This window comes from Xiphophorus maculatus, chromosome 5 (assembly GCF_002775205.1).
Source record: "Xiphophorus maculatus strain JP 163 A chromosome 5, X_maculatus-5.0-male, whole genome shotgun sequence".
NCBI classification, from domain to species: Eukaryota; Metazoa; Chordata; class Actinopteri; order Cyprinodontiformes; family Poeciliidae; genus Xiphophorus; species Xiphophorus maculatus.
Genome location: NC_036447.1, coordinates 7,728,756 through 7,756,100, shown reverse-complemented (window position 1 = coordinate 7,756,100; position 27,345 = coordinate 7,728,756). Strand labels below are relative to the sequence as shown.

Genomic DNA, 27,345 nt, shown 5'->3' with positions numbered 1-27,345 from the left:
TTCTTCAAGTAAGAGTAGCAATACTTCATAATAAAATTGCTCAAGTAAAAGTAAAAAGTTGCAGTGTGGTAAAAAATACTTTTTTCCCCCCAAGTTACTCAAGTAAATGTAATTGCTTAAATGTAACTAGTTACTACTCAACTCTGCATGTAGAAATAAAAATGTTATTTGGTGTACTTTTTACTTTTACTTGAGTAATATTATTATTCAGTGTCACCACCTTTACTTGAGTAAAGTTTCTAGATACTCCACCCACTAAATAAACAGGTTTTGACCAAAAACAAACACAGTACCTCATGTTTGTACACAAATGTTGTTGGTTTTTAGTAATCAAGGTAAACAATATTATATCCATCTATCTATCTATGCGTCTATATGTACTGCCTATTAGTTTCATATTGAAAAATTAATTTAATAGATTTTTTACTGTGTACACATACACCAACACGTAATTGAATTTGAAATTATGCCGCCCCCATGTGGTTGCTGTCATCTACTGTAAGCAACCGATGGACAAAAGGATGTTACAAGTATGTAAAACTGAGTGTGTAAAATGTATACAAAGTATATTATTTGTTTTACATCGAATGCTAAATCGTTGAGCTCTTGTTTCAGCTCAGTTTAAAACAAGCAGAGAAGTTTAGAAGTGGGCTGAGGTGTGTAGTAGTGAGAGTGATGAGAATCGATGAGGCTGGAGAGGGTTGGTCAGATTTCTTAGTTTTATTGAAGAGAAGATGGTTCGTTACAGTTTCTGCACAGCTAATGTGTGTGTTTTTATCTACTAACAGAGACGTCTTGGTGTCTTACACAGACACAGGTCAGGCCAGGTTGTGGAGGTTATAACAGGTTTTCTGGAAACCTGAAGAAGGGGCCAAGTTACACACACACACACACACACACACGCCTCCACACATACTCTCAGAGGTGACACACAGACTCCAGCTCAGATGGTTTAGCAGTGGAGGACATCTTCAGAGGCGAGAACAGCCAGGATGTAAGAGCTGCTGCTGGTCAGCAGGAGGGGAGAGTCACTTGGACAGGAAGTCCAGGGCCGTGTCTCGCTCCTCCACCAGCTCAGCTGCTGTGGCGTCCATCTTGGCTCTAGAGAAGTCATTGATTTCGAGACCATCCACTATTTTCCAGGACTTGTTCTGGAAATTATAACAGAGAAAACACTTTAAGGGTTCGTGCACTTATCCGACAGTAAAGTACAAGTATTTACAAGGCAAGTTTCCAAACTTTTCCAGCACCAGCCCTTGGAGACAAAAATACAAACGAACTAAAGAGAACAGCTTCAATTTACCATTTTATAATATTGTTTATTACCGTTAATAACATCTTGTGATAGTATAGTACATTCTACAGAGGGGAACTAAAACAACAAACTTATGTTTCGAATAAAACGCCTCTCTTACACATAAACCATATAGACCTGACTGGTCTAATAAAACTAAAAAATAAAAATAAAAACAGAAAAAGATGGCTCTCTCTAAGTGTAAAAATCTCTTAAAAATGTTCTTGCCAAGTTTTCAGGCATTAGTAAATAAAAATATTTTTGGTAATTCCAACTGACCTAAAACAAGAGAAATGTGGCCTGATGTAACTTCAGACAGTGAGAAAAAAAAAAAAAAGGTGTTTTATTATCTTTACATATCTGGTTTCAATTGTACATAATGCCTTTCAAATTTGGACTTTAAAGAAATATTAGATTGCAATTTATTACAAAATTCAAACATTTTCAAGGATTTCACAAACCCTTTACTTTGATACTTAAAAGTTTTGAAACAAGTGGTTTTTCTTTCACTTAAAAGCCTCAGTTTGACAAAAAAGAAACATCTCTCATTCAAAGTGTCAGAGAAAAACTGAATGTGTTTAAAAATCAACAGGAAGAGAAATAAAGTTGAGTGAACCCTTTTGAACAGAACAGCCTGATTCCACCAATCGTTCTCATACTGAAATGGTTTTAAGATCCAGCTCACCTTGATCTGGACGGGGAAGGAGTAAATGAGGTCCTCCGGGATGCCGTAGGAGTTTCCAGAAGCATACACACCCATGGAGATGAACTCACCCTGCAGGAAACCAAACAGAGAAACTATTTATAGTAGTTTAAACAACAGAGGGTGATACTAACTATGCTGTGTCCAAAACAACTTAAAACAAGTTTGGCTTCTTTTCACAGCCAAATTTGACATCTTGAAATTGAACCCTGTCTCTTTAAGAAGCTCCTACTCTACAAAACTCCCCTGTCAGCATTTCAGATTCACAACGCTATTCATTGTGCCTTTTCTAGCATAATGAGAAGTAGTTTGTATAAGCTCAGCAGATTTGCAGTTCCACCAAGTGTTTGCTAATTGCTATTAGCAAGCTAAGGAAGATTCACGGATCCCTCAAACATGCATGAAAGAATCAAAGCAACAAACTTAGTGTGTTTTTGATTAGAGAATAACATTGTAACATGATGTAAAACTAAAGAAAATCGATTTTACATCATACTGCCTCCTTAAACCAGCTAAGGTGGTTTAAATCAAACATATGAAATTGTTAGAATGGCCTAGTCGAAGTCCAGACCTAAATGCAATTGACAATCCGTGTGAAGACTTCAAAACTAATGTTCAGGGAAACTGATTGAGCTTTAAATAATTAGCAAAGATCAGACAAAAATGTCTAACAGACATACTTGTTAATACCTGCTAGTATAAGAAAGAAAAATAAATCAAAGGTTCTGATTTTTATTTTGAAAAAATTAAAACAAAAAAAGTTGTGTTATCCTAAGAGTTCCTGCTGCTGAGAAACCAGCATTTAAAAAAAAAAAATTATTTACTTCAAACATGTTAATAGTATAAAAACAGACATGAACAAGGAATGAAAAGACATATTTTTGTACCACAATAATCTTAACATGTTCAAAAAAGGAGTGGGAGTAAAAAAACATATGAAGTCCAAGCCCATAAACTCATACCATGTTTTCAGATGAACCCTCGTTATTAAATCTTTACATAGGTTAATTTTCAATTGTATCTGTTTTTTTTTGTCTTCTGGAAGTAATGATTTTTGTCAAAGTGACCACTTCCTGTCCTTTCTGCTCACACTGACCTCCTTGGTGCCAAACCAGATATCCCTCATGTGGTCACAGATGGCCTTGGCCGCCGACATGGCGCTGGACAGTTTCCTCGCCTTGATGACGGCTGCACCTCTCTGCTGTACCGTCTGCAGAAGGAAAATATTTCAAAAACAAAGGTACTTTTAAATAATTTTAAATTTTTATACACCCGTCTTTGACAGGAGGCTGAGTACTCACAGAGATGAAGTCTCCTCTGAGCCAGGCATCGTTCTTCACAGCTTCGTATGCGGCCTTCTCACTGCCAGCGACGTTCACCTTGGCATGGTGGACGTCAGGGTACTGAGTGGAGGAGTGGTTCCCCCAGATGATGACGTTCTTGACATGGCCGGAGGACACGCCACAACGCATCGCCACCTGCAGGTCAGAGTGATGAACTGTAACTAGAAGGATGATCTTAAATTTTGCAGGACTATAATTTGTCCTAGAAGTTCTTACGATAAACGATAATATTGTTGTAGGACACATTCTCAGAGATAAAGAAACTTTAAATTCTTATGAACATTCAATACTGGAACTGGAAGACATTTAAAATGTCCAAAATAGATAAAACAACAAATAAAATTAATTATGAAGTCTCTGTAAACAAAATTGTCCTTCAAATAAAAGAGTTAGTTGAGACCAAAGTACTAGACTGAAGACTTTTGTCATCCAGAAAAAGAGAGAAAAAACAATAAATCATGCAAATGGAAATTACTGAGCTTGTTTTAATTTATCATGCAATCATACCTTTCCAAATCTTCTTTCAAATTAGAATCAACACTCATCTTATCTCTTATTTGACACACAACGTTTCTGAATTGATTGTTTCTAAAGAAATTTGATTTTGCAAATTGGATCTCTGTCTCTTTAAGAAGCTTCTACTTTTGGTTTCAACTGTATATTCAAAAAGCTGTTCCTACAGAGATAAAGGAAGTCATTTTGTCCTTGTTTTTTCCAGCGTGCTCATAACCGAGGGTCATCTTCATAAAGACCTGGACGTACCTGGGAGCACGCTCTGTTGTGGTCCAGTCGGGTCAGGCAGGAGAAGTTCTCTTTTGGGATAGACGGAGCAGATTTGGAGGCAATCAGACAGTTTGTGTTTGCCGGGTTTCCAACCACCAAAACCTGATGGGAAGAATCAAGAATCTCTCCGTGAGTCGGGCAACACTTGTTACACACAGCTCAGAAACAGAGGAGGATTTACAATCATAATATCAGGAAGTTTCTGTCAAAATCACCAGATAGTCATACTTTAAAACAAAATCTTATCAAGTATTTTTGGTTTAGTTTTTAGTGCAAATGTCATATTACATTTGAAATAATACAAGGGAACTTACAAATAACTTTTCAGCAAGAAATATGAGCTGTAATAACTTTTAATATTGATGAAAAAGTACTTGTTACATTGGCAGTTTATTTAACTTATAACAAGACATTTTCCCATGTTTTATTGAAATAATCTGCTAGTGGAACTTGAACCTTTTCATCAATAAAAGTTAGAAAGTTAGAACAAACTGTTAAACTTCTAAATTTTTATAGATAAAGGGCTGTAAAAAGCATTTGCACCCTTACAAATTCCTTATGTTTTTGTCTTTTAAATGTTTTAACCAATATCCGACAGATAACTAGAGTAAGTATATAGAGCAATATTCATATACTAAATTATTAAAATCAACCTGTCTGTGGGTGAGAGTGTAAATAATATGTTTTCCTTTCTGCACAGATTTGCCATTAATCACACCTTGATTTCTGGAGATATTTAACCTGTCTGATGCCACTCAAGAGGTTTTATGACACAAGGTGCCGATTTACTTGTTGCAGACTTACAGATCATAGTAAACTATGATTTTGTAGCAACATGAAGATGTGGTTGTACACAGATTTAAAGGACAGCAGAAAAAGCTGCTGGCTTTGTGAAAAAAGACAGCAGTTTTCCTGGTGAAAAGAGCTCACTTCAGCACTTTCATGTCCTGTGTATTGTTAGTAGCAGTATAAACATAAAAATAGAAAGGAAAAAAAAAAACTTTTCTGGGAAATTATACCCTCAAATTTGGAGTGCAGCACACTGAGGTTAGACACCATTATGTAGCTCAATAACACCTAATCAATTAGGAAGCCGAAGGCGTCACCTTTACGCTCTTCTTGGCATACTTGTCCAAAGCGGATCCCTGAGTCTTAAAGATTGCCACGTTTGCTTTGAGGAGGTCCTTTCTCTCCATTCCCTCCTTCCTGGGCATGGAGCCCACCAAGATGGCGGCATCGATGTCCTTGAAGCCCACCTCCACCTTGTCAGTGGGGATGACCTCTGTAGACAGCAGAGACAAAAGTTAACTTTAGGATGTATGTTATGTAGGACATTTTATCTTGCCATGTTGTTTTAATGTTTTATGTTATTAAAGGCCCATCTGGGGAAGTGCACTGAAATCTACGTAAGGCTATAAGTGTCACAGTGTTCAGTATTTGTTTTTACTTTACACTTGTCCATATTCAAATGAAGAAAAAAAGAAAATGTGGGACATGTTAAGTTGCCTGAACATTTTGATAGAAAAGTAAAGACCTGAATGCATTCTTCTTAATATTCTGATGCCTTCCTATGCTACTTTTTCCTTCAGTCTCAAAGCTAAATGATCTGAAGACTTCCGAGAAACATCAGTAGGTCTTGGAGATAAATTCCTGCTGCTTCAACTGATTCTAATGATAACATTGGTTTGCCGTTTGCTGGGTCAAATCCATCGCTATCAGACTGAACTTCAATCTGTGCTCACTGCTGCTCTGTTCATTGTTGTACCACCACAGCTCTGATTGGCTGCTGTGGTGGCTGAACCAGCATCCAATCAGAAGCCTTGTTTTTGACACTCCTTCCTCCTGTGTGTAGGAGAAACAGTCCTCAAGGACACCACAGAGACTCATTATAACCCACTTGAAAGTGGGTGTTTTGTTGTCTGCTTTTCTTTGGGAAAACATCCTGAAACCAAAGGGATTATATGCATCGTTTGTGATGAAGCGTTTTAGTGTAAAACTCAAGAACAGGTTTAAAAACCTTCATTAAATAAGAATTTAATGTTCCTGTTTCTTTTGATTAGAAACAGGAAAACACTCACCCATCAGCAGCGGGAGGGCGCAGTCCTGCAGCTCCATGACGACTCCGTCCAGCACAGGCAGCATAGGGGGGATGTCCAGCAGGATCAGGATGATTGGCTAATGACAGGACGGAAAACTGATTTTAAGGGGATTTTTCAGACAACAAAGTCAAGAACTAACAGTCCAGGGGTGAAAAGGGTGATCTTAATGTTGGTTTAAGTATGCATGCTATGACATTCCATCTGGTTCAGGAAAATGAAAACCTTTCCTAAAATTTACGCCACCAAATGTCCTTCATATTTCTCAATGTTTCCTGAAAGACATTCTTACAATATTCTCCATCTTGTTAGACTCCTTTCCATATTTAAAGTCAAAATTTGACTTTAAACACTGAAACCTTTTTCCTCTTAAATAAAAAAACAACTAATACTTTAAATTGCACAAGTTTTCTAAATATTTTTGCAGCTATGAATTGTTCTTTCAGGTTAATTCAAGATGTTGCAGGATATTTAGCGCAGCCAATAATTAAAGTTTATAGATGGTCACACATAGGATTTTAAATATAGACCAAGTTCATTTTTAGTCTCACCTGAGCAAAGCATGTACTTCCTGTGTACCCTGTCCTTTACCTATTGTTGCAAACAGGACTATATTTGTTAAATGCATGACTGACAATTCTTACCAATTAGCTGATTTTTTGAAGGGAATAGGTTGCACTGGGTTTTATTTATCACTATCAGGGTAAAGAAGGTGCCCCAAAAAAAATTGATGGAAAAAGAAAAGCTTGCTACACCTTTCAGTTTTGGTAAAAATTTGAAAACCCATTTTCTTTCTATTTCACAACTGTGCACATTTCTATGTTAGTTTATCACCTACAGTTCTATTAAAAAGCTCAAGATGTGCTTTTGCAAGTCACTGTAAACATGTTATTGTGCACGGCTGTATCTCAGAAACTCGTAAAAAAAAATTAGGTTTTTGTTTTTGCTCAGCTGCAAGGTTACCAACATGATTACATTTTGAACAAATGGTGCATCAAATACATTCTGAGACAATTTTCCAAGGTTGAATTCAAATCCTGAAGCTGATACATGTTAGACATTTTCACTGGGTCCTGAGTAGGATCAGTAAACTCTGATCTCCAGCTTATCCTTATAATTCTTGGGATTGTTTCTTACAGTCTTATTTTTATTTTCCTCCTCTACATCATCAAGCCATGCTGCAAGTAAATCAAGGGTATTCTTTCAGTGAACGTACATTATTCATTGTAATTCCATTACATAACAGTAAAGCACTTTGTCCCAGCTGTGCAGTGATCGGGTTCATGGCAAAAGGGGGCCTTCTGCTGCTGCTGAAGGTTATATAATAAAACCTGAACGAATCTTACCTGATCCTGGCCAAACACATCTCCCTTTGCGATGCTGTACAGCAGGGAGTAGGCAATCTGGCCTGCAGCACCAGTTACCACAACACGAATTGGTTCAGCCTGGAGGAGAAAAAAACAAGAGTGGCTCGTTTGAGTAACCAACCTAGTTACTTAAGAGACATGTTATGGCACCAGCCTGCGTTTCTGTTGTGCGAGTGAGTTAGATCACTCGTTGTGTGTGTACATTGTTTTATGAAAGGAGGGTAAGTCTGTAACCGGTTACACTCTGCTGTTTGTTCACAAGGTCATTAACAGCAACTAGCCCTGCAGCAAAGCTCTGTCCTTCTCATGAAGGAGACTCGTCAACAAACTCCATTAAGATCACTGAAAACAACAGAATTACTTTGCATAAACCTTAAGTTGAATCTTAAGTCATTCAACTTTGTTTCTAATTTGATTTGTTTGCTGGCATCTAAGATTTTTCTTCACATTCTGCTTCAAAATACTTAACAGCCAACACGTAACCGTTTTTCAACCGTTGCGATTTGGTAAGATTCACCCTGATGAAGATCGCCCTGATTGGATAATCGCGCAAAATAAAAATCAAATCTCTATGACGTCATCGTGACGCTTGCGCCACGCCACCCGCCCTTTCCGTGTCAAAGCGGATGAAAACGCATGAAAGCGCCGCCGAGCAGCAGCAGCAGCTCCTCTGTGTTGAACTAACAAGCACCGCTGTGTCTTGATGCTAACTTTGTGTGTCTACATTCAACCGCTGGCCCTCATTACCGAGATGCTAACTGCGCAACATCCCGGCTAAAGCAGCCCACCAAACACAGTAATAATATTAGCATTTTAGCATAACGTGAACAATAAGGTACGATGTTTTCACCGTCCACAAAACTGCACTTGGATTATTTCGAAAGACGTACGTTGGCAAAGTCTTTATAATATCCTAAAGTGATATTCCTAATCATTAATTTGCTCCTCTTACCATTTCTGCTAAAGGATGAAGTTGCGTTGGCTCAGCTGCTGCTCTCCCTGCTCAGAGTCGGACTGGTAGACTGAGGGGTCACCTCTATCCGTGTATTGTACAGTCAAATGTTGAAGTGACACTTCCTACGTAAGTACGGGACTTGTAGTCTTTTTACGATGCTTTTTCACTCTTTCTGACTGCAACTACCTCAAAAAGAACGCAACGCCCCAGAATGCATTGCTCTGATCAAACCGCGCCCACTCGTGCCACATTCAACAGTGAACGATTTTCTGAAAAGACTCCCTTTTTAGAGAGGAGATTCTTTAAGCCGCACAGCAGCGACATCTTGTGGCCAACTGAGAAATTACATGATTTTCTTTAAGACTTCAGCCTTTAACGCTACAAGATTCCAAGTATTTACGAACAAAATAAGAAAAATAGATAAGTCTGTTTCCCTACCATTAATATTTCATTTTAAAATAAAATTTCAAGATACAAGCCCATTAGATCCCATTGACATTTAAGAACCTCTAAGATTTTGAACTTTTGAGACAAAAAAGACCAACAAAAATTACACAAAATATGTACATTTGAGGAATCACCTAACCTTTTAAAAAATTATCTGCAAAGCCACTGAATAAGGTTCAGTAAGGGTTAACTGCAAAAGTATTAAACTCTTTCCTTTTTAAAAAAAAATACATCACAAACCTTAATTTATTGTATTCGAATGCATATTCTTGAGGGGACTTTTTGAAAAATCTTTTAAGCAAAACACCAATGTGTTTACAGAAAGCACTCAAGATTTAAACAGAAACACATGTAAAAACTATAAAAGCATAAGAACAGCTCAAAAACAGACTCAGTCAAAGGTCTGAGTCAAAGTGGATCTTTAAAAATGTGTTTAAATGATCAACTTTCTGAACAGATATAATGTGGAAAGGTAGATTATTCCAGAGAATATGATAAGCTAGTGTAAACACATGATCATCATTATTGCTTTTTACTTTGGATTTAGAAAGGATAAGGAGCATTTGGTAGTTTGACCTCAGGTTTCTTGATGGGATGTGGATACGTTATTATATAAACATAATAAGAAGATCTTGAAATCAATCCTGCATTAGGCTGTGAGCATGTGAAGCAAAGCCAGCGCCGGTGTTATGCACCAACATTTTACTAAATTATAGTAAAATACAGGCCCAAAAGTAAACAGGTCAATTCAAACTCTAAGGTTTTTCAGTTTATTTTGTGCTCTCTCTGTCACACACAAAAATGCACTTTTAATCATTTTTATGATATTATTAAGTGTCATCAGATGTTTTTCTAAATTGTTTTCAGGAATACCTTTAATTTCAGTCCTCACAATATGTAGCAAATAAAATTATTTAACATCCTGAATTAGTGATGCTTTAAATTACTACTTCAATGATTGTGTTGTGCTTATCCACCTTGGGAAATTTACAGTACATAATAAAATATCTTCACCAAGTGGATGACAATGGAACAAAGTTTTGAAAGGATTTCATTAACTTGTTCTATTTAGTTTAAAATGTTTATAAAAGACTTGAAGAAGAAAATAAGTAATTTGTGTAAGCCAAGCCACTTAAAAAGCCAAGACTTCAAAAAGACCCAAGGAGGGTTAAAAAAAAAAAAACATTTTCAAAGATAAGGCACTAATTTTCCATTCTTGTTATTTTCTGATAAATCCTGACCTAAGCACTAATTTTGTATAACAAAATAAGTGCTCATTTGTGCTAAAAATAAATAAAAGCAACTGATTCATCCCAGGTGAATTCACTGGGTTGAATTAGATGATTACTTTAATTTCAAAGTAAAAGTCTCTCCCTCTACTGCAGGAAGTCTCTTGGGTTAACTGTAAACTTGTCAAGTTGTCAACCTGTTATGTGTAGCTTGGCAGGAGGTAAATCCTTGTAATGAATCCCGTCTGACCTTCTAGAGAATAGGACAACTCTGCTTTTACAAGCAACAGTAAAGAGGTTATTGTCTTAAAGTTATTTTGTAGATGTTAAAATCAGAAATATGCATTTTTAGACTTTGTAATTTGAAACTCTTAAATAAATTCTCTAGTGAGCATTTTTAATACAAGGTTCAAGTTCAAAAAGGTTACAAGTTTTCAGTTCTTGTATTTATTCACTACTGTGCAAAAACCTCATCTGAAACCAGACACGTTGCATGAAAAACAACAGAGAGAGTGATAAATGAGGCTGATAAATGCTGTTGATTCTTAGAGTACAGCAGGCTGCAAGATTTAAATCAATGACCAACTAACAGGAAAACCTGATGACAAGCTGCTGAGGTAACTCATTCTTTAAAATCAGGTGTGCTGAGGCTGGCAAACGTCTAAACAACATGCAGGATCAGGGCTGTGAGGCACTGTGCAGGAGAGACCAGACAGGGAATCAGGTGGTGTTTCCAGGTAAACTGATGCCAGGGTATTAGCAGGTCAAGGGCACAGCAGCCATGTTGGATTTTCAAGTTCTGTTTTTATCAAGCTACTCAGAGCTGCAGCAGCTCAGCAGTGTGAGGAACTGACCGTGGTGCTGATAAGCTGCAGTTTGTTCAGCTGCTGCAAAGCACCGGCAAACACAGAGAACACAACCGGAAGTCTGAAAATGTAACTTTCAAAGTAAAATTAGATCCGCTCCTGCTGAAGTTAGTCGTTCTAGTGGGGTCACTCGAGTCAATTTTCTTCTATTATTAACATTTATTAGCAAATAAAAACAACAATAAATAAACAATGAGGTGTTTAGTTTAAACCTTACATCAATTAAAGAATTATTTACCTAAATTATGTACCTAAATTCAAATGTTTTCACTGGAGCTGCCTGCATAATACGGCAAATAAAGTGTTAACGGTTAATATTTACATACAGTCATAATATCAAGTGTTATTAATTTACACATTCAGCCTGTTCTAAGTAATCTCACTGTCACTTGATATAAAAAATGACTGTGCCCAGATGCGTTTGGCTGCAAAATAGCATGAGAAAAAAAAGTGGACTCAACAAGTCTTATTGTCAATTTTAACAATATCTCCATTGCATGACTTTATAAAATTGTGTAGCTCATGTTTTCAGTTGAATAAAGATTAGGTTTGACATACATCCATGTGTCCTTAAAAGTTTTAATGAAACTATATCTCTGAATGTGTAATTTTAAACAATAAATACATACCAATAATTACAATTATTGTTACTACGTTTTACAGAAAAATTAGCACTTCGTGGCTAATTAAGTTAGCTTTCTTTGCAGACTTTTATTCTGAAACCAGTAAGCGGAAGTTGTTTGATATACATTCTCTGATCTACTGGAGTAAATACTTTATCAAAACCGCAGTCTTTGACTTGTATTATTGAATAAATCAGAGATAATTCCCACAAACGTGTTAGTATGTCTAGAGAGACTTTTTTAATACTTTTATTTTAAAGGCCTACCTAACAAAATATAGGGCTCTGTGCTGCATCCTATATTTACCAATGTAGCAAAAGAAAAGGGGGAAAACAAAGACACATTTGAGACAGAAACGGTTTTACGTATGAATTCCTCTGCCGTGGTGCGTTCAAAGTCAACTCCGCCCCCCGGTCTTTCTAGCTGTGCTGCTTTTAGCTCACCTGCTGGGAAACAGCCCGCACCACCAGATACATGGACGTCAGCAGCGTCAGCATGGTCCCGCCGTGTTTTGCTTGCCTTCAAACGATAACAGCCGTCCTCTGAAGGGGAAAAAAAAATAATATGGCGGCTTGACCCAACAGAAAGATGGCAGAGTAAAGAGGACAGGATACCTCCGAGGCGTCCTTAACCGCGCTGCAGTCCGACTTTCACGCCTTCTTGCTTCTCTTACGAGCGGCTCCGACTCACACCTCCGCCCAACCCTTCCTGCAGCCCACAAATACGCAAACCCAAAGCGCCGAGCCCAGTCTAGTCGCTTAATAAGATTTTGAGTCCGCAAATAGCCTCTGACCAGGACGCTATGGAGGGTTTCATGCGTGACACAGGTGTAAATAAAAAGTGTTAATGGTTTTACAGTAAAACTGGTGTATGAAGGAGGTGTGTGTGGGAGTCAGTGACGTCAATGCAGGGGAAAAGGGATATGAAGGCTGCTGCAACCCAAAATGTATATTATAGCGTTACGTAAGGCCAGCAGGCTACCGCAGAATTAGCTCATTGATGAACAGCAGCAAGAGAAAAGGAAAGAAGGATCAGTACCCAGGGGCCTGCACAGGAAGTTCTGCATGGGAAGACCAGGTTGGGGCAAAAACCTGGAGGGGGGCAGGACCAAGCAAAATTATCAGATTATCTAACCAAAGCTCGATTTTCAAACTCCTTTTTTTCATTATTCTTCCAGTAAAAGCCAATAACTGGCCAAACCGGAATTTGAAAATGTTGTTTGGGAATAAGGTGAAAACAGGAACACGCTTCTTCCAGTTAGTGGATGATGACATCAACGCTGTCAGTACATCTTCTGCCTGTGAGGCTTTTGAGGAGACAAATAGATAAGCATTTTCCAAAAAAGTCGCCCACTCTCCCATCTTCAAAAAACACTAAACATAAAAACATAAATGGGTTTTTAAAATATTTTCCATGTGATTCAGGAATTTACAGCCATATTCAATAAATTAAAATTTGCATTCAAATATCTTTTTGAAAGATAACCTTTAAGCAAGTATTAAATAAACCCACATTTATGTATTAAATATATTTTTAATGGTGCCATATTCTGATTTTAAATGTCATGTTTTCATTTGTAAACGGAAAATCTTTATAATTAACAAAATAAAGGCTTTTTAACATCTAGCTATGTGCAATTAGTCTCTATAATATAATATAATATAACTTAGAGATAAAGTTCCAGTAATAAGTGGGCTTTTGGTAATATTCTAATTGATTGTGTGAGTCTGTATTTATCTTGTAAAACCAAAACCACAGTTGGTGAAACTGCAGCTTGACTTCCTCATCAACATAGTCAACAAGGTCTCTGGTGCAACAGACAGGAAGTTAAAAGAAAAGATAAGATTATACTTTTGAACAAAAGCCCAGCTTGTAACATCTCTTTCTTTTGTTTTTTTAACAAATAGAAAACAACATGCCAAACCTGAAATACCTAAAAAAAAGAAAAAAAGGACCACAGGAGCTCACAGAAACAGGAAGTTTAACTCCCCAACCAGGAGTTTAAATCCCCCCAGTATCTTCAGTAACTCTTCATCCTCTGCTGGAATAACTCAGTGAACGATGGCACTTCAGGACAAAAATATTCTGTTGGTATTTCTGATATTCATTCCAGGTAAGTTTTGATTGCTTGTATTATTAATCTGTGTGTTACTCCTGTTTCTGTACGATTGTCACACTAAAAGGTAAATATACTGAATATATTAAGCACTTTTCTCGTCATACTGACCACTCAAATCACTTTGTCATGAGAACTGACTTATATGAAAATTGTCTGCACATGCTAAACAATGTGAGAACTTATAAACTGAGGTGAAGTAGAAATGCTTTCTGGATTTAGAAGAATTAAGCATAAATGTTAAAAAAGCAAGTTCGCATGAAAGTTGTTGAAGAAATGTGGAGAAATTTTTATTTGATGTGGTCAAATGCAAAAAAAAAAAAAGAGTTAGAGTTAAATTAAAAATATTGAAATCTCAACATTTTGAGAATTTTCTTTTATGAACATCATCCAAAAATGAGCTCTGTTTGTAGCCTGAAATTGTAAGAATTATAATGAAATGTATGTACATACATATATATACATGTATGTAGGTCCAACCTTGGCAAAACCCTACGTTAAATAAGATATTCTGGAGTAAAATTTTAAACAACATTCTCTTGTATATCCATTAACATGTGGATGTTATCAGATATATGTAGGATATCTGTACCTCTGTCATGTATATTTATTTTAATGTCTATGAATGACTGCTATCTGTTTTAAAATGTTTGATTAATAAAGCTGTGACTGAAGTTGCCGCATGACCAGGTTATTGATTTTGTGTCTGTACTGGTAGCAAACTGCAGAAAAAAATGGTTAAAAGCTCAATAAGTAGTTTTTTTTTTAACTTGATAACGCGAGTAAAATAAAAGAGAAATGTGGCTCTTTAACCAGGAGAGGGCAGTTTTTTTCTTGTATATTGTGAAATAATTATTTGGTTTAAACTGCAGCATTTAGTTAAAACTCACAATTCAAGATGAATAAAATTTAAAAAACAATGTTTTGACAACTTGTCTCTTGTTGTTAAATCAACTTCATGAACTTTAATTTCTGAGTTAAAACCAAAACAATTTTCTTGTCGACTTACATTGTGTTTTCAAGGCAGCAGGTGGACTTTCATTTTCAAGTTAAACCAACTTCAAATGTTTTACAGTGTACATAAAAAAAAAATCTGAAATTGCAGCGCCCCCTTATGGAAGGTAAGAAAATCCAACCAGAACTTCATAAACTTCATCTAATTGATTGTTTCCAAACCTAAAATCCATGTATCGATTTATCTAATGTGATTAAGCTATTCACCAAAATCAACAAAAACAATTTTAATAAAAAAATTTTAACAATATTTTTATCTGTGATTATCCAGTCAGTGACACAGTGGATAGCAGCGTTGTGAGTTAGAAACCAGGATCTCCACTTATGGAAATCAAAAGGAAACAATGACTCAATCATGGTCTAACATCTAGTCACATTTCCGCAATGAATAAATAGAAACCAAATAAAAACCCAAGAGCCAGTTTGTTGTCAACTGACAAATCACGACTGTAAACATTTCACCGTCTGGCCCAGTCCCTTACGTTGATATCTGCTTTATCATTCTGCAGTAAAACATAGTTCAGGCCACACATTGCTCTGCTGCCACGCCTCACTACGTACCTTTGTTTTCCCGTTCTGCCTTTGTGAGACCCTCTGCCCTGGATAAGAGTAAACCTGGACTTTTGGCTGGAAGACAGGCATCAGTCTGTGAACAATGAGGATCCATTTTCACGTGGAATTTTCCTGCAGCTACACGATAAAGAGCAAACTGGGACACAGCAGCTGGTGCCAAATTAAACCCTGATGCCCTGAATAAAACAGAAATATTAATGACAGGGGCAGCAGAAGATCAGGTGGGGTAAAATGAGCATAAGCTGACATGAGGCCAGGTTGGTTATTAAAAAAAAAAGCCAAATTAAATAATACTTTTTGCATTTAAATATGAAATCCTTTTCCAAAAATTCGATGTGAAGAAAGTAACATATTTTCTGTAACATCTTTTTATAGTAACCAAAACCTGCAGGTACATTTAAAAAGGCTAAATCTCAACACGAAACAGACACAACAATAATTTTACTCAATTAATTTAAAAAATACATCAGTAATTTCAAGGGAAATTAAAAATATTTCCTCAGATATTTGTTCTACATGCTGCTGGCTGTGTTAGCGGGAATGATTTCCTGTAGCAGTCAGTTATGCAGTGAGTCTTGAGAAGCCTCTGACTGAAGAGATTCTGTCAGACACAGTTTTATGAAGATGATAATCAGGGTTGTGTGTAATTTTCTGAATTTTATGAACAATCCTTGCTCGCATCATCATCTTTATAGGGTCCAGAACAGAACCAGACAAAGCAACAAAACTGGCGGACGTCTGAGCTCTGTCTTTGCTGCTCTTCTGATTATTTGGCATTTTAAAGCAAAAGCTCCTTATTTGTGGGACATTTATGAAGACACAGGCCTGGCTTGCACGCTGCCGTTTCCAGTGTGATTTAATCTTCTCACGGAGAGTTTTTTCTTTTGTTTTCCAGTGTTGTTTTCTTTTCTTTTGTTGTCCAAGCCCGATTTTTTATTTTTGACTCTGATTCTTCAGTTTCAACAGATTTTGGCAGAAGATTTTTTGTTGGATTCTCCAGAGCAAACTAATAGAAGATACATAACCATTGTTACCGATCCAATTAAAACACTTGAATGGCAAAAATATTTGTTTTAAATTGCCAAACAACAACAATAATAAAAATAATAAGTATTTACTTATTTTTTGAAGATTTACAAACACTTAGAAATTATTTGTAAGATATTTTAATGGTTTTTTATTTTTTTTAAATTTACATAAAAGTGCAGAATTATTTAATGTGCATGACAGAATCTATCAACTTATTGATAAAGCAGCAGAAAGAGAAGTGATTAATCTAGAAAGCTGTTTCTAAGTTTGTGGATATAAAACATGAATCATAATTGTGTTCAATATGGTTAAGTTTCCTCGGTCATTTTGATCTAAAAAGTTAATCATTAATCTGCTTTGAACTATAGTTTTAAATTTCTAATAATTCTTCATGGAGTTATTTCTAATAATCTTTTTTAGGATTGTCATGGAGATAGCTACGTAAAGAAAAAAATAATCCAAACAAAAACCATTTGGAGTAGACAAAGCGGGATTACTTGTATCAATGTTGCCGCTAACCAGTATTGCTGCTTCTTGCATCTACATGAGATTGAACAGAAGATAAAGGATAATAACTCAGATAATATCTATTATGAACAATGTTTATTTTCTGCCGTACACGGCCACACCTCTGCTGCTGACAAAAGCTGGCCTGCAGGGTTTTAGGACCAGACGAAACACAAGAAACATCCAGTGGCCGTTGTAGACTAAATTTTCCAGTTTGTGTTTTTTCATGGGGTCACAGAACAAAATAAAATTAAATATTCAGAAATGTTTAATTTTTTTGGTGAACCACAGAGTCAAAGAGATCTCAAAGTGATTTAACAGATAAAAACTGTAATTTTTTGATTGGTTGAGGATAATGTCCTGTTCACACTAAATGTTTTGAGCTGGATTCATTGAGATGTTTAATAAAATTCATTATCAGATCAGAAATTTTGTTCATGCAATTTGAAACAAGAATTTAAATTATTCTAAAGTAAAATAAGTTGTTATCTTAACTTGATATTGTGAGTAAAATAATAGAGAAATGTGGCTCTTTAACAAGGTGAGGACAGTTTTTTTTTCTTGAATATTGTGAAAAATTATTTGGATTAAATTACAACATTAAGTTAAAACTCACAATTCAAGATTAATGAACTTAAAAAACAATGTTTAGACAACATGTCTTTTGTTGTTAAATCAATTTCATGAACTTTAACTTCTGAGTTGAAACCAAAACAATTTTCTTGTCGACTTAAATTGCATTTCCAGGCAGCAGGTAGACTTTCATTTTCAAGTTAAACCACCTTCACATGTTTTACAGCTGCAGCTATAGCTTCTCATATATCATTCATTATATTTATTAATTACATTTATTCTAAAATACTATGATTATAACATATGATTAGCATTTTTATACTTATGATATATTAATGGGATGCACAGTTGGCAGCAGAGTTGCCATATAGTCAGGTTCAAATCCAGGTCTGGGACACACAAGAGGATATAGATGGAAAAACATATAAATTACAAGATATATAAATTGAAATATCAACTTTTCAAATAAAAAAGCTGATAGAATCAGTATTATAGCTTTTCAACAAAGTCTTAAAGTTCTTTATAGACAATAAATAAAGTCAGTAGGACTTAAAATATGATACAGACTTGAGATAATGCTAATTATAATAATAAAACTGTAAAACAGTTGTAATCTGGGGATTCCTCTCTGCTGATTGACTTGCTGATCGTCGTCACTGGGTGATGGTGTGCGACCCAGACTGCTGGTTCACGGGCTTCGTCACGTCTTCCTGAAACAGATCAATAATCAATAATACCTTAATATTGCTGAAAAAGAACTATTTACACTTACAAGATATTTCCCATGTTTTCAGTGAAAGCAGATAAATCTTGTGAAGAGTTATAAGTTAGTTTTGTCTTATTTCAAGTGTACGAAGATATTTGAACTAGAAACTAAACCAAAAATACTTGGTAAGATTTAGCGTTTATGCAGTGCAGACTTTCTAAAATATATTAATCTTCAGGTGGAAATATAATTAAATCATTTACAGTAGATTACAAAACTCCGGGAAGATTTACACAGGATGTTCGGAGTGTGTGGCTAAAAGTCAACACACACCCTGACAGCTTTTATTTGTTCTTTTTTTTGTCTCAGGAGCATTCATCACAGTTAAGTGCTTCAGGTGTCCCTGTGCAATCCCTTGTTAAACTTTGACTCATAAAAATGCATATTAATAACTTTCAAACTGACTTTGTCCTCTGACACACCCAGACTCAACACACTGTCCTCAGGAGGCTTGAGATATTCTAAGTCCGTCTTAAATCTCCTGTTCCTGTTCACTTAGATTTACAATTGAGATTTTTTTTTCTCAAATGAATTCAATGTTTCCTTAGAATTAAAGTCATTTCTCTCTGAGGAATAAATATGTTTAGTATTTGTGCAAATCTAGAAAATGTGGCAGATGGTTTCATTTGCTTAGACTATCCCGGAGGTTGAATCCACTGAAACCATTTCATGTGATGATACATCACAGTTTTGTTCCTTGAGTTTAGGAGTTTTTTCCTGCCTTAAAGGAGACCTTTTATGAAAAATTCACATGTATGTTTTTATACTTCTATTTAGGTCTCAGCTGCTTATAAAAAACCCTCCTAATGTTTTTTTTGACAATAAGTTAATGGTTTTTGGTGTCTGGGAAATTATACATTTCATAAAACCTCCCAATTGTTAAGTCACATTCAACAGGCACTGTATCGTTACCTAGCAACCCCAGCTATTCCCAGCCCGTTACCTAGCAACCCAAGCTGAGCTCCGGCACATTTGGTCACTTGGTTTTACTGCTGTGTGTTCTGTGCAATGGCTGCTGGAAAAGACAAATGTTTTGTTGTTAACTTATCATGCAGGAACTACTTCATGTATTCTTGCTGATAGTGCAGGAGGATCAAGTTCTGCTTTTCAAAAATGTACGTTTGTGTATTTGCCCTTCTGTTTGCAGCCATTTTCATTTGCAAGTGTAAATGCTGAGTTGGAGGGCGTGGCCAGCAGCAGCTAATTTGGATTTAAAGTGACAAGAGACCCTGAAACAGCTCATAATAGGCAGAACTGAGCAGACTAAAATCTCATTATCTAATAATTATTTTTGCAAAAACATGTAGTTGACATGTTTTATATAGCCCATAGATCTACCTTAACCTGTTCAAGGAAGCATAGTTGGTCACCAAAGCTCAGTTACTTAATGAATCAAAAGTTCATCTTAAGACCATGAAGCACTAAGACCCAGCAGCAAACCGGATCAGTAGCGATGGCGAATGTTTCACTCACGTGATCTCTGCCGTTGGTCGCATAGAAGCGGCTGTGGGTGGTGTACATCGGGATGCTGTTTGCTTCGATCAGGTTTGAGTAGGGACTGAAGCTGCTTCTGCGCCTCGAGCAGCAGAACCACACCAGCTGCAAACACAATAAACACATTTACAGAGAAGACATCAATGGAAGGATCAAAGAAATTGAACAAAATACAGCGTTTGAGGGTGTAGCCAAACCGTGACCTTTGATGGTTTTACTCTGATTGTAAAGTAACTCAGAACAGGGTGGAGACTTTAACCCTTGCATGCATGAATTATGATCCTTTGTGTCAGAATTTTTTTTCCATTTTTAAATTTTTTTTTCTCAAGGCATAAAAAAAGGTAGGAAAATGTTTTTGTAAAAAAAAATATATATATATATATATATATTTTATGTGATCAATTGTAATTTTGTCCAAATACAAAGTTGTTATTTGAAAATACATCAGTAGTATTGTTCCTTAGGGGTTATCTGATGTCACAATATTTTTTTTTACTTGCAAGAGTCGTCTACAGTAGAAGGAGGGACCGGGTCGGTTCTCATGCTTTTTTGTCTGTCGGCCATATTGTATTTAACAAAAATAATTTCTTGCATTTGTAGCTGATGGCCAGTAGTTGATGGTATATTTTATGATGCATTAGTGTCCACTTCAGTGGTCTGTGTGCATTTATAACATAAAAATCCACAGGAAGCACAAGAAAATGGCTTTTAGGTAGCTGTCCACTGTAGTGACCACTATGCATGAAAGGGTTTGGGGAAGAGAGTTTAAAAGTCTAGATAGAACTTTAATTACATCAAACACTTCCTTTGCACACATTAACACCTTTTTCAAAGTGCATTTATTACAATACCTGCATGCAATAACTGCCCAAGTCGCATTTACTGCTAAAATGAACTTCCTAAATAAAAAGCCTTCCAACGTCTTTTTGGCCTGGAAAACTGCTGCTTCCCAGCTGACTGTCCTCTGTGTGTACACAAACAAAATCTTACCAAGAATGTTTATCTAGCTTCTAGTGCAAATACCTTAATACACTTGAGATAAGACAAAACTAACATACAAGTAACTTTTCAGCAAGACATAGCAGCTTGGTTTAAGTCTGCATTTCTTGAATTTTGATAAAAAGTACCAGTTCCATTGGCAGAGTTTTTCACTTACAACTTGGAAAAATATTTTGATTTCTATATTTTCTAAGTTGTTTTGAGAAAAGTGTTTTTTGCTGGCGCTGCTGCCTCTTGATTTTCTTGGGTATTATGTACTGTGAGGTTTCTAGCCTTCTCCTGGAGAACCAACATTTAGCTTTATACTTTATAAATATAGAAGAAACTAAGAAAATACTATCTGCTTAGAAGCCCAGAACAACTGGAACCAACATCTAGTTTTATACTTACTAATCCAGAACAAACTTAAGATCCAGAGAAACCTTTAGAAGAAGTTTATAATTTGTGGAGTACTTATTGGTAATAAGTAATTATTCTTATTACCAATCGAGTACAAACTTTAAATCTAGAGAAACTCCTATTAGTTTAAATTGTGTAGCACTTCTGTCCTTTGGTTGTTGTTACCTTTATCTTTTTATCTTTCTTTTATTTTCGTTGTTTTGTTTGTATTTCTTTCTAATTCATGTCAAGCACTTTGAACGGCCTTGTTGCTGAAAATGGTTGCTATAAATGAAATTATCTTACTTTACCTCACCATTCTAATAATTACACATCTCCATGTGACAAATTGGCACACACACCTTCTCCACATGTACACACCTAGTGTACACACAATCCATTCATAAGGTTGAAGGTCAGACAAACACAGGTTCATATTTTATTGTGCAGCGTGTCTGCACTGATGTCAGTCACCCTGATTTCATAAAGTCAGTCACGCAATAAGTATCACATTTATAAATATTATTGGCTTGTCTTCTAATGTTGCTTGTTGATTTCTTTAATGGTTCTTGGTGCAGCGCCCCTACAGGGCAGGAGGTGAACAGGTTTGGTGGGTCTTATACTCTAGAAGACTCTGTTCAACTGGGGATAAAAGTTGTATCATGCTGTTCGCTTTTATACTGCACTGTGGAAAAACTGTTCTTTCCCTCACCTGTGGTGGCGCTGCACCAAGAACCACTGAAGAAAACAAGAAAAAATTAGAATAAGAGCCTGAGTGCAAACTTCCTTCTTCACAAAATGTGAACAAAAATGGACTAGTGTAAGATTCTAGTGGTTGTAGGATTTCTCCTTTATATTTGGTAAAAGACCACAAGCCTTTTCTCCTGCCAGCACCAAACTTGAGCTTTTGTTTTGGTTGTATTTACTCAGAGTACACTGCGCTATAGTCCACTTCCTGTTTTTGGAATGTTCTCCGATCCATTTGGCATTCACATCAACCAACCGAGACTTGGACTTTAAAGTGGACCAGAGTTCACTTTTTTGGTCCACATCAGAGTTGGATTGGGCATTCACACCTCCCCAAATGAACTGGACTTTCTAGACAAATGAATTAGAGTTTGACTAAAGCAGAGTAAACAGGACTGGTATGAATGCACTGCAAAAAGTACTCTGCTATGGTAACTCGTTGAAATACTTAATTTAGTGTTTAACTTTTTACAACACCATTTTACAGTGTGCTGCTGCTGTGATTTAATCGGCAGCTTTTCCTGCTCCGCATCAAAAGAAATGAGGTTAAAGATCTAAACTGTACTCACCAGAGCAATCAGCAGCAGGAGGAGCAGCAGCAGAATCAGAGCAGCCAGAACCAACAGAGCAATACCCCATCCAGGAACCCCTCCACTGGTCGCAGCAGGACTAGAGCTGGTTCTAGAGCTCGTTGTTGGGTTTGAGGTGAGGTTGGAGTTCTGGGTCGTCGCTGAGTTTGTCTTTGGACTGTCAGTTGAGTTCACATTTGGGGTGGCCGCCACATTCTCAGATGTTTGGCTTGTGTTGGGAGTTGCGGTCAGGTTTGGAGCACTTGTTGAGTTTGGATTCAAGGTAACAGTTTCATTCATGCTTGCCGTTGTGTTTGCTGGGACGGTTGTAGTCTGGTTTGTGACCAGTGGTGAGTTGGTGTTGGTGCTGGTGTTCTGCGTGCCGTTGTTTCTATCTGGTCCTGGTGTGATGCTTGGAGAAACTGTAGAACTGTTGCTACTTGGGGAAGTGGTGTTGATCGTTGTTGCATTGCTGTTTTTCACAGTCGTCATGTTGGAGGATCCAGTTGTAACTGCTGTGGTGTTACTGGTGACACTCGGACGAGATGTGGAGTTGGTGGTTTGGGGAGATTTTGAGCTATTGCTGGTTGTAATCGTCACAGGCGTTGTAGTGTTCTGGCTTCTGGTGACCGACACTAAATAAAAAATACACAGAAGTAAAGTAGGCAAAAATAAACGAGACCTGTTGTGTCTTTAAATCAGAATAACATGAACCTGAAACAGAGTAATAATGCTACATTATTTTTTTCCTGGTCTGGATAAGTAGGGAAAAAATAAAAATTTGTTTAAAAAATATATATTTTCTGGACTTTTTTCCATCTTGCATTTTTCAAAAGGACAAAAACCTAATAAAGCTTAATATTTTTCCCCAGTAAAGATAATGCAATAACCTTCTCTGGACATTTTTTATGGCTTCAGTTTGTGGTCTTCAATGACAACTTTAGAAAATCAGAGATCAGAGCTTTTTGTAAAGTGGAGAAAGCTCGGAAAAGCGTTCTGTTCCAGAATCTTTTCAAAAATTAGCCGGCATTGTTGAACCACTTTGTAAAAAGATCTGTATAAAGAAAACATGAACAGGTTATGAAAGGACAAAGCTCTTATGTCCTGACCCAAATGTTTTTGTGTCACAGTGTGGTAACAGAGGTATGTGTGTTTTAGTATTAGCAGGATCTATGGTTCATTTTGTTATTCACACTGAGAGGCTGCAAATCTGGTTTTCCTTATGTCCAAATTAGGACTGCACTATTTGAAAACAATGGATTTTATTGTTGAATATTCCAATAACTTAAATGGACTGAACTTATATAGCACTTTTCCAGTCATTTTGACCACTCAAAGCGCTTTACACTAGAGTCACATTCACCCAGTCGCACTCACAAACACACATTTATACACCGATACGCAGATCGGTAGGCAATTTGGGGCTAAGTGCCTTGCCCAGAGGCACATCGACATGTGGCAGGAGGAAGCTGGAATTGAACCTACAACCTTCCAATCGCAAGACGACTACTCTACCAAAGAGCCACAGTCGCCCACTAACTTACATATTTATATTATTTTTTTCCTTAAATATTAAATAAAGCTCTTCTAAAGTATTCTTTAGAGGTTTTATTTTTACCTTTTCTGCCAAACCTGAAGAACAGAAGCAACAGAAACTAAAACAGGAAGTTCTTTTATACTTTTACGAGTAGAACTGAATATTTCTTTTCACAACATTTTGAAGAAATTTGCAGAGAAGTAAATAAAATAAAAGGTACAGGTTTAGATGAGCTGATTTAGTTTAATGAAAAATGATTAACTACAACAATTAATCAGGTAACATCCATCAGGTTCTGGTAAATGTTACCAGAAAAAGAACAAACTGATGGTTTGAAACGTTTCCCAAAAAATGTTGGTTTTTTTTTTTTCCCAGCCTGTAAATGCATCTCTTTACCTCTGGAGTCAGAACCCAGAAAACGTTTTACACATCAATTTTTCATTTAAGCTGAAGTCATACAAGCTTTAATATGTAAGTCCATGAAGATGTGAAGCTAAGTTTGTTTTAATTACCTGAGACAAACATGAGAACGATGCAGAGTGCGAGAGGCGTCTCCATCTTCCTGAGGAAATCCGACAGTTTGTGACAAAGATCTCAGTGTGTGGATCTGTTGGAGTCTGTTTGCACCAGGAGAAAGACTCCTTTATACACCTGGCACACCTCCACACAGGTGGGGGAGGAACAGAGGGAGGGATAGGGGCTCTTTCCTCAGGATGTTAGACTTCCCAGCAGCAGCAGAGCGCCCCTCTGTGGTCAAATAGAGAACTTCTGTTTGGCAGGTTTCCTTCATTGCAGAAGTGTCTGGATCTTGGCTGGCTAAATATTTAAAAGTCTGAGCCTAAAGGTAATTAAAAATAAATCTTCCCATTCCAGGTATCGTGATAAGGATTAATGGCCAGCTAGCACCAGTGCACTGTAAAACACTTGAAAGTAGTTTAACTTGGAAACAAAAGTCCACATGCTGCCTTTAAAATGCAATTCAAGTCAACAATAAAATTGTTTTAACTAGTTCATGAAGTTAATTTATCAAGAGACAAGTTGTCCAAACATTGTTTTTTAAGTTTATTAATCTTGAATTGAGTTTAACTTAATTATTTCACAATATTCAAGAAAAAAAAACTGTCCTCACCTGGTTAAAGAGCCACATTTCTCTATTACTTTACTCACAATATCAAGTTAAAATAGCAACTTATTTTATTTTAATTTTGAAAACAGATTTTGAAAACAAATCTAATGGATTTAGATTTGTTTTGAAAACTAAAACCACCTGTGATAAATTACATTGCAACACACAGGCAACATTATTTGCTCATCTAATTATGTTGCAAATTAACTAAAGCTGTAAACATCATAGCGTTTAATATTTGCTTATATTTAACACTTATACCTATTCAAATAAGAGATAAAAAAGACTCAAGCACTCTTGTTCTAATTGTTCTAATCTTATGGCTGTTTGAAGGTTGAAGGTTTTTAATAATTTCCTGCAGAAATCTGGAGTGCATATAAGTGGTCTGATGTGGAATTATTTAAGAGCTGCAGCCATAGAAACATTACTTTTCATGTTTTTTGTTCTCGCTGAAATATTTAAAACACATTTTCAGTGTTTTATATCATACAGAATTCAACAGCATTACTCTAATTAGAGTAGTTTTAAAAATATTTGGTCTCTCAGTTTTGTGACATGTCAAAAAGATAAAAACTCCAGAATGAAAAACAAAGAGTTATTGCTGCATTATTTCCCCTGCCAGACAAATGAAATAATGCATGTTCTGATATTCAAGATTTTTTATTTCTAAGAAAATGTTGGACTGAAGTTGTGTGATGATACCTGCATATTAAAAATGATTCCAGCAAATTTGAAAATTTAATTGTCTGCAAAACTAGTGGAAATGGTTTCATACTGTAACTAGTAATATATAACCCTATAAATGAAGTTCTTGTGTGCATTGTTAAAATAGATTAGTTACTCCAAAAAGGCAATAAAACACACCTCTCCTCAAACATGCTTTAAGTATGTTAAATGTCTGACTTAATGTATTTAAATGCATCAAAATTTTATATATTTTACTAAAGTAATGCTTATCAGGCTACATTTCTGTAGAGGTTATCTATCTACTTTCTATTTTAAACAGAAGTAGAAAGCATTTTTATTTTTTGAAAATAAAGGAAAATTTACAGTAAAACTTTTGTGCCATTCCTCATGAATCAAACTACTAATTAAACTGGTCATTGTGATGATAAAATATATAAAATTTCTTTGTAAATTCTACAATAACAGCAATATAAAGCATAATTTATTGGAACGACTGAAAACAGATGTGACCGTCCGCTTTTAGACTTGTGTTAAAATCATGTGGAACTGCCAGGCAGAAGGCGCTTTGCCGCCATCTAGTGCTGAGTGCGTGAATAACATTCGGTTGTGATTTTACGGTAATAAGCTGTACTTGAAATATGGTCACGATGATGAAAAATAACATTCAGAAACTTATTACAAAATTGTTAATTATATGTCTATTATTAATAATACACATCTGAAATAAAAACTAAACTTTAAGCTCAGTTATATTGTCCTTAATGTAAATCGCGCAGTAAATAAATACCAAGGAGGTAACTTTGAGGACTCAAAGTGTCTCTCAATTGGACTGTTTCCACAAATATAAGGTATTCATTGTGTGTACAAAAATACATTTAAATTTAAATAATTCATTTTATTAGGGGAAAAAATATTAGCAGAGCTTTACTTTACTTTTTGTTTTTACGCACCATCTATTTGTTACTTGAGCTATTTTCTCTGGCCGTAGCTTACAAACATATGAGCTGTTTGCTCAAAATAGCTTTAGAAGCAAATCTGCCGTCGCAAATCACTGTCTGCTCGTATTACCGTAATAACTTCATAGACAGTCCCATCAGTTTCTTAGTCTCCACTAACCTTTTAGGTAAAATTGCGGTCCAGTCGAGTTCTTTGGAGTCCTGAAACTCTCTGAACTCATGCAGCCTGATAGCGATGCCAGATCCAGCCATATTTGACCACCGGATGACGTCAAACCACTTCCGGATCTGAAGAAATTCACCAGCGATTCAAGGATAAGATAACTGCAGCTCACTCTGGGGATCTTACTAAGGAAGAACAAACAGACTTATAAAACATTATGACTGGCATTGTGATCCTGTGTGCGCGAAGGTGTGAACTATTAATGACTGATAAATTCACAAGTATGAACTTGACGCTCCAAAATGGCGGCCGTATTTCATGCGGCTCAACAGCCAATGCGAGATCTACTCTTTTTATGTGTATGTCTGATGTGTACAGCGGCATTGTAGATAGAAAACAGTGCAA

At 36.2% G+C, this 27,345-nt stretch overlaps 2 protein-coding genes across 3 annotated transcripts; both read right to left on the bottom strand.

The window, feature by feature from the left end:
• Positions 1-701: 701 nt before the first annotated feature.
• mdh1 (malate dehydrogenase 1) lies at positions 702-12,428 on the bottom strand. 2 transcript variants are annotated; one of them, XM_005797475.3, is made up of 10 exons: positions 12,321-12,428; positions 12,150-12,248; positions 7,566-7,664; positions 6,202-6,298; positions 5,230-5,405; positions 4,103-4,225; positions 3,299-3,475; positions 3,094-3,207; positions 1,980-2,069; positions 702-1,151 (listed from the first exon to the last, which is right to left on the bottom strand). In XM_005797475.3, the coding sequence occupies exons 2-10, from the start codon at positions 12,201-12,203 to the stop codon at positions 1,029-1,031; spliced, it is 1,053 nt and encodes a 350-aa protein (XP_005797532.1). In that variant the 5' UTR covers positions 12,204-12,248; positions 12,321-12,428; the 3' UTR covers positions 702-1,028. The 2 variants fall into 2 exon arrangements, with proteins under 2 accessions (XP_005797532.1, XP_005797534.1); XM_005797477.3 differs by lacking the exons at positions 12,150-12,248; positions 12,321-12,428 and adding an exon at positions 8,539-8,649.
• Positions 12,429-17,596: 5,168 nt separating this feature from the next.
• LOC111608692 (uncharacterized protein YBL113C-like) lies at positions 17,597-26,994 on the bottom strand. Its single transcript, XM_023334472.1, has 5 exons — positions 26,938-26,994; positions 24,521-24,755; positions 22,472-23,106; positions 19,758-19,883; positions 17,597-18,228 (listed from the first exon to the last, which is right to left on the bottom strand). The coding sequence occupies exons 2-5, from the start codon at positions 24,564-24,566 to the stop codon at positions 18,172-18,174; spliced, it is 864 nt and encodes a 287-aa protein (XP_023190240.1). The 5' UTR covers positions 24,567-24,755; positions 26,938-26,994; the 3' UTR covers positions 17,597-18,171.
• Positions 26,995-27,345: the final 351 nt, after the last annotated feature.

What these genes read in the sequence shown, in the direction of transcription:
- mdh1 (XM_005797475.3), bottom strand. Translation starts at nt 12,203, where the DNA reads ATGCTGACGCTGCTGACGTCCATGTATCTGGTGGTGCGGGCTGTTTCC. An exon ending in TCTGGTTTGGCACCAAGGAG is followed by an intron (nt 2,070 to 3,093) that starts GTCAGTGTGAGC and finishes GGTTTCCTGCAG; the next exon opens with GGTGAGTTCATCTCCATGGG. An exon ending in CCTTCCCCGTCCAGATCAAG is followed by an intron (nt 1,152 to 1,979) that starts GTGAGCTGGATC and finishes TATAATTTCCAG; the next exon opens with AACAAGTCCTGGAAAATAGT.
- LOC111608692 (XM_023334472.1), bottom strand. Translation starts at nt 24,566, where the DNA reads ATGGAGACGCCTCTCGCACTCTGCATCGTTCTCATGTTTGTCTCAG. An exon ending in TCCTGCTGCTGATTGCTCTG is followed by an intron (nt 19,884 to 22,471) that starts GTGAGTACAGTT and finishes TTGTGTTTGCAG; the next exon opens with CTGGTGTGGTTCTGCTGCTC. An exon ending in CGACCAACGGCAGAGATCAC is followed by an intron (nt 18,229 to 19,757) that starts GTGAGTGAAACA and finishes GATCTGTTTCAG; the next exon opens with GAAGACGTGACGAAGCCCGT.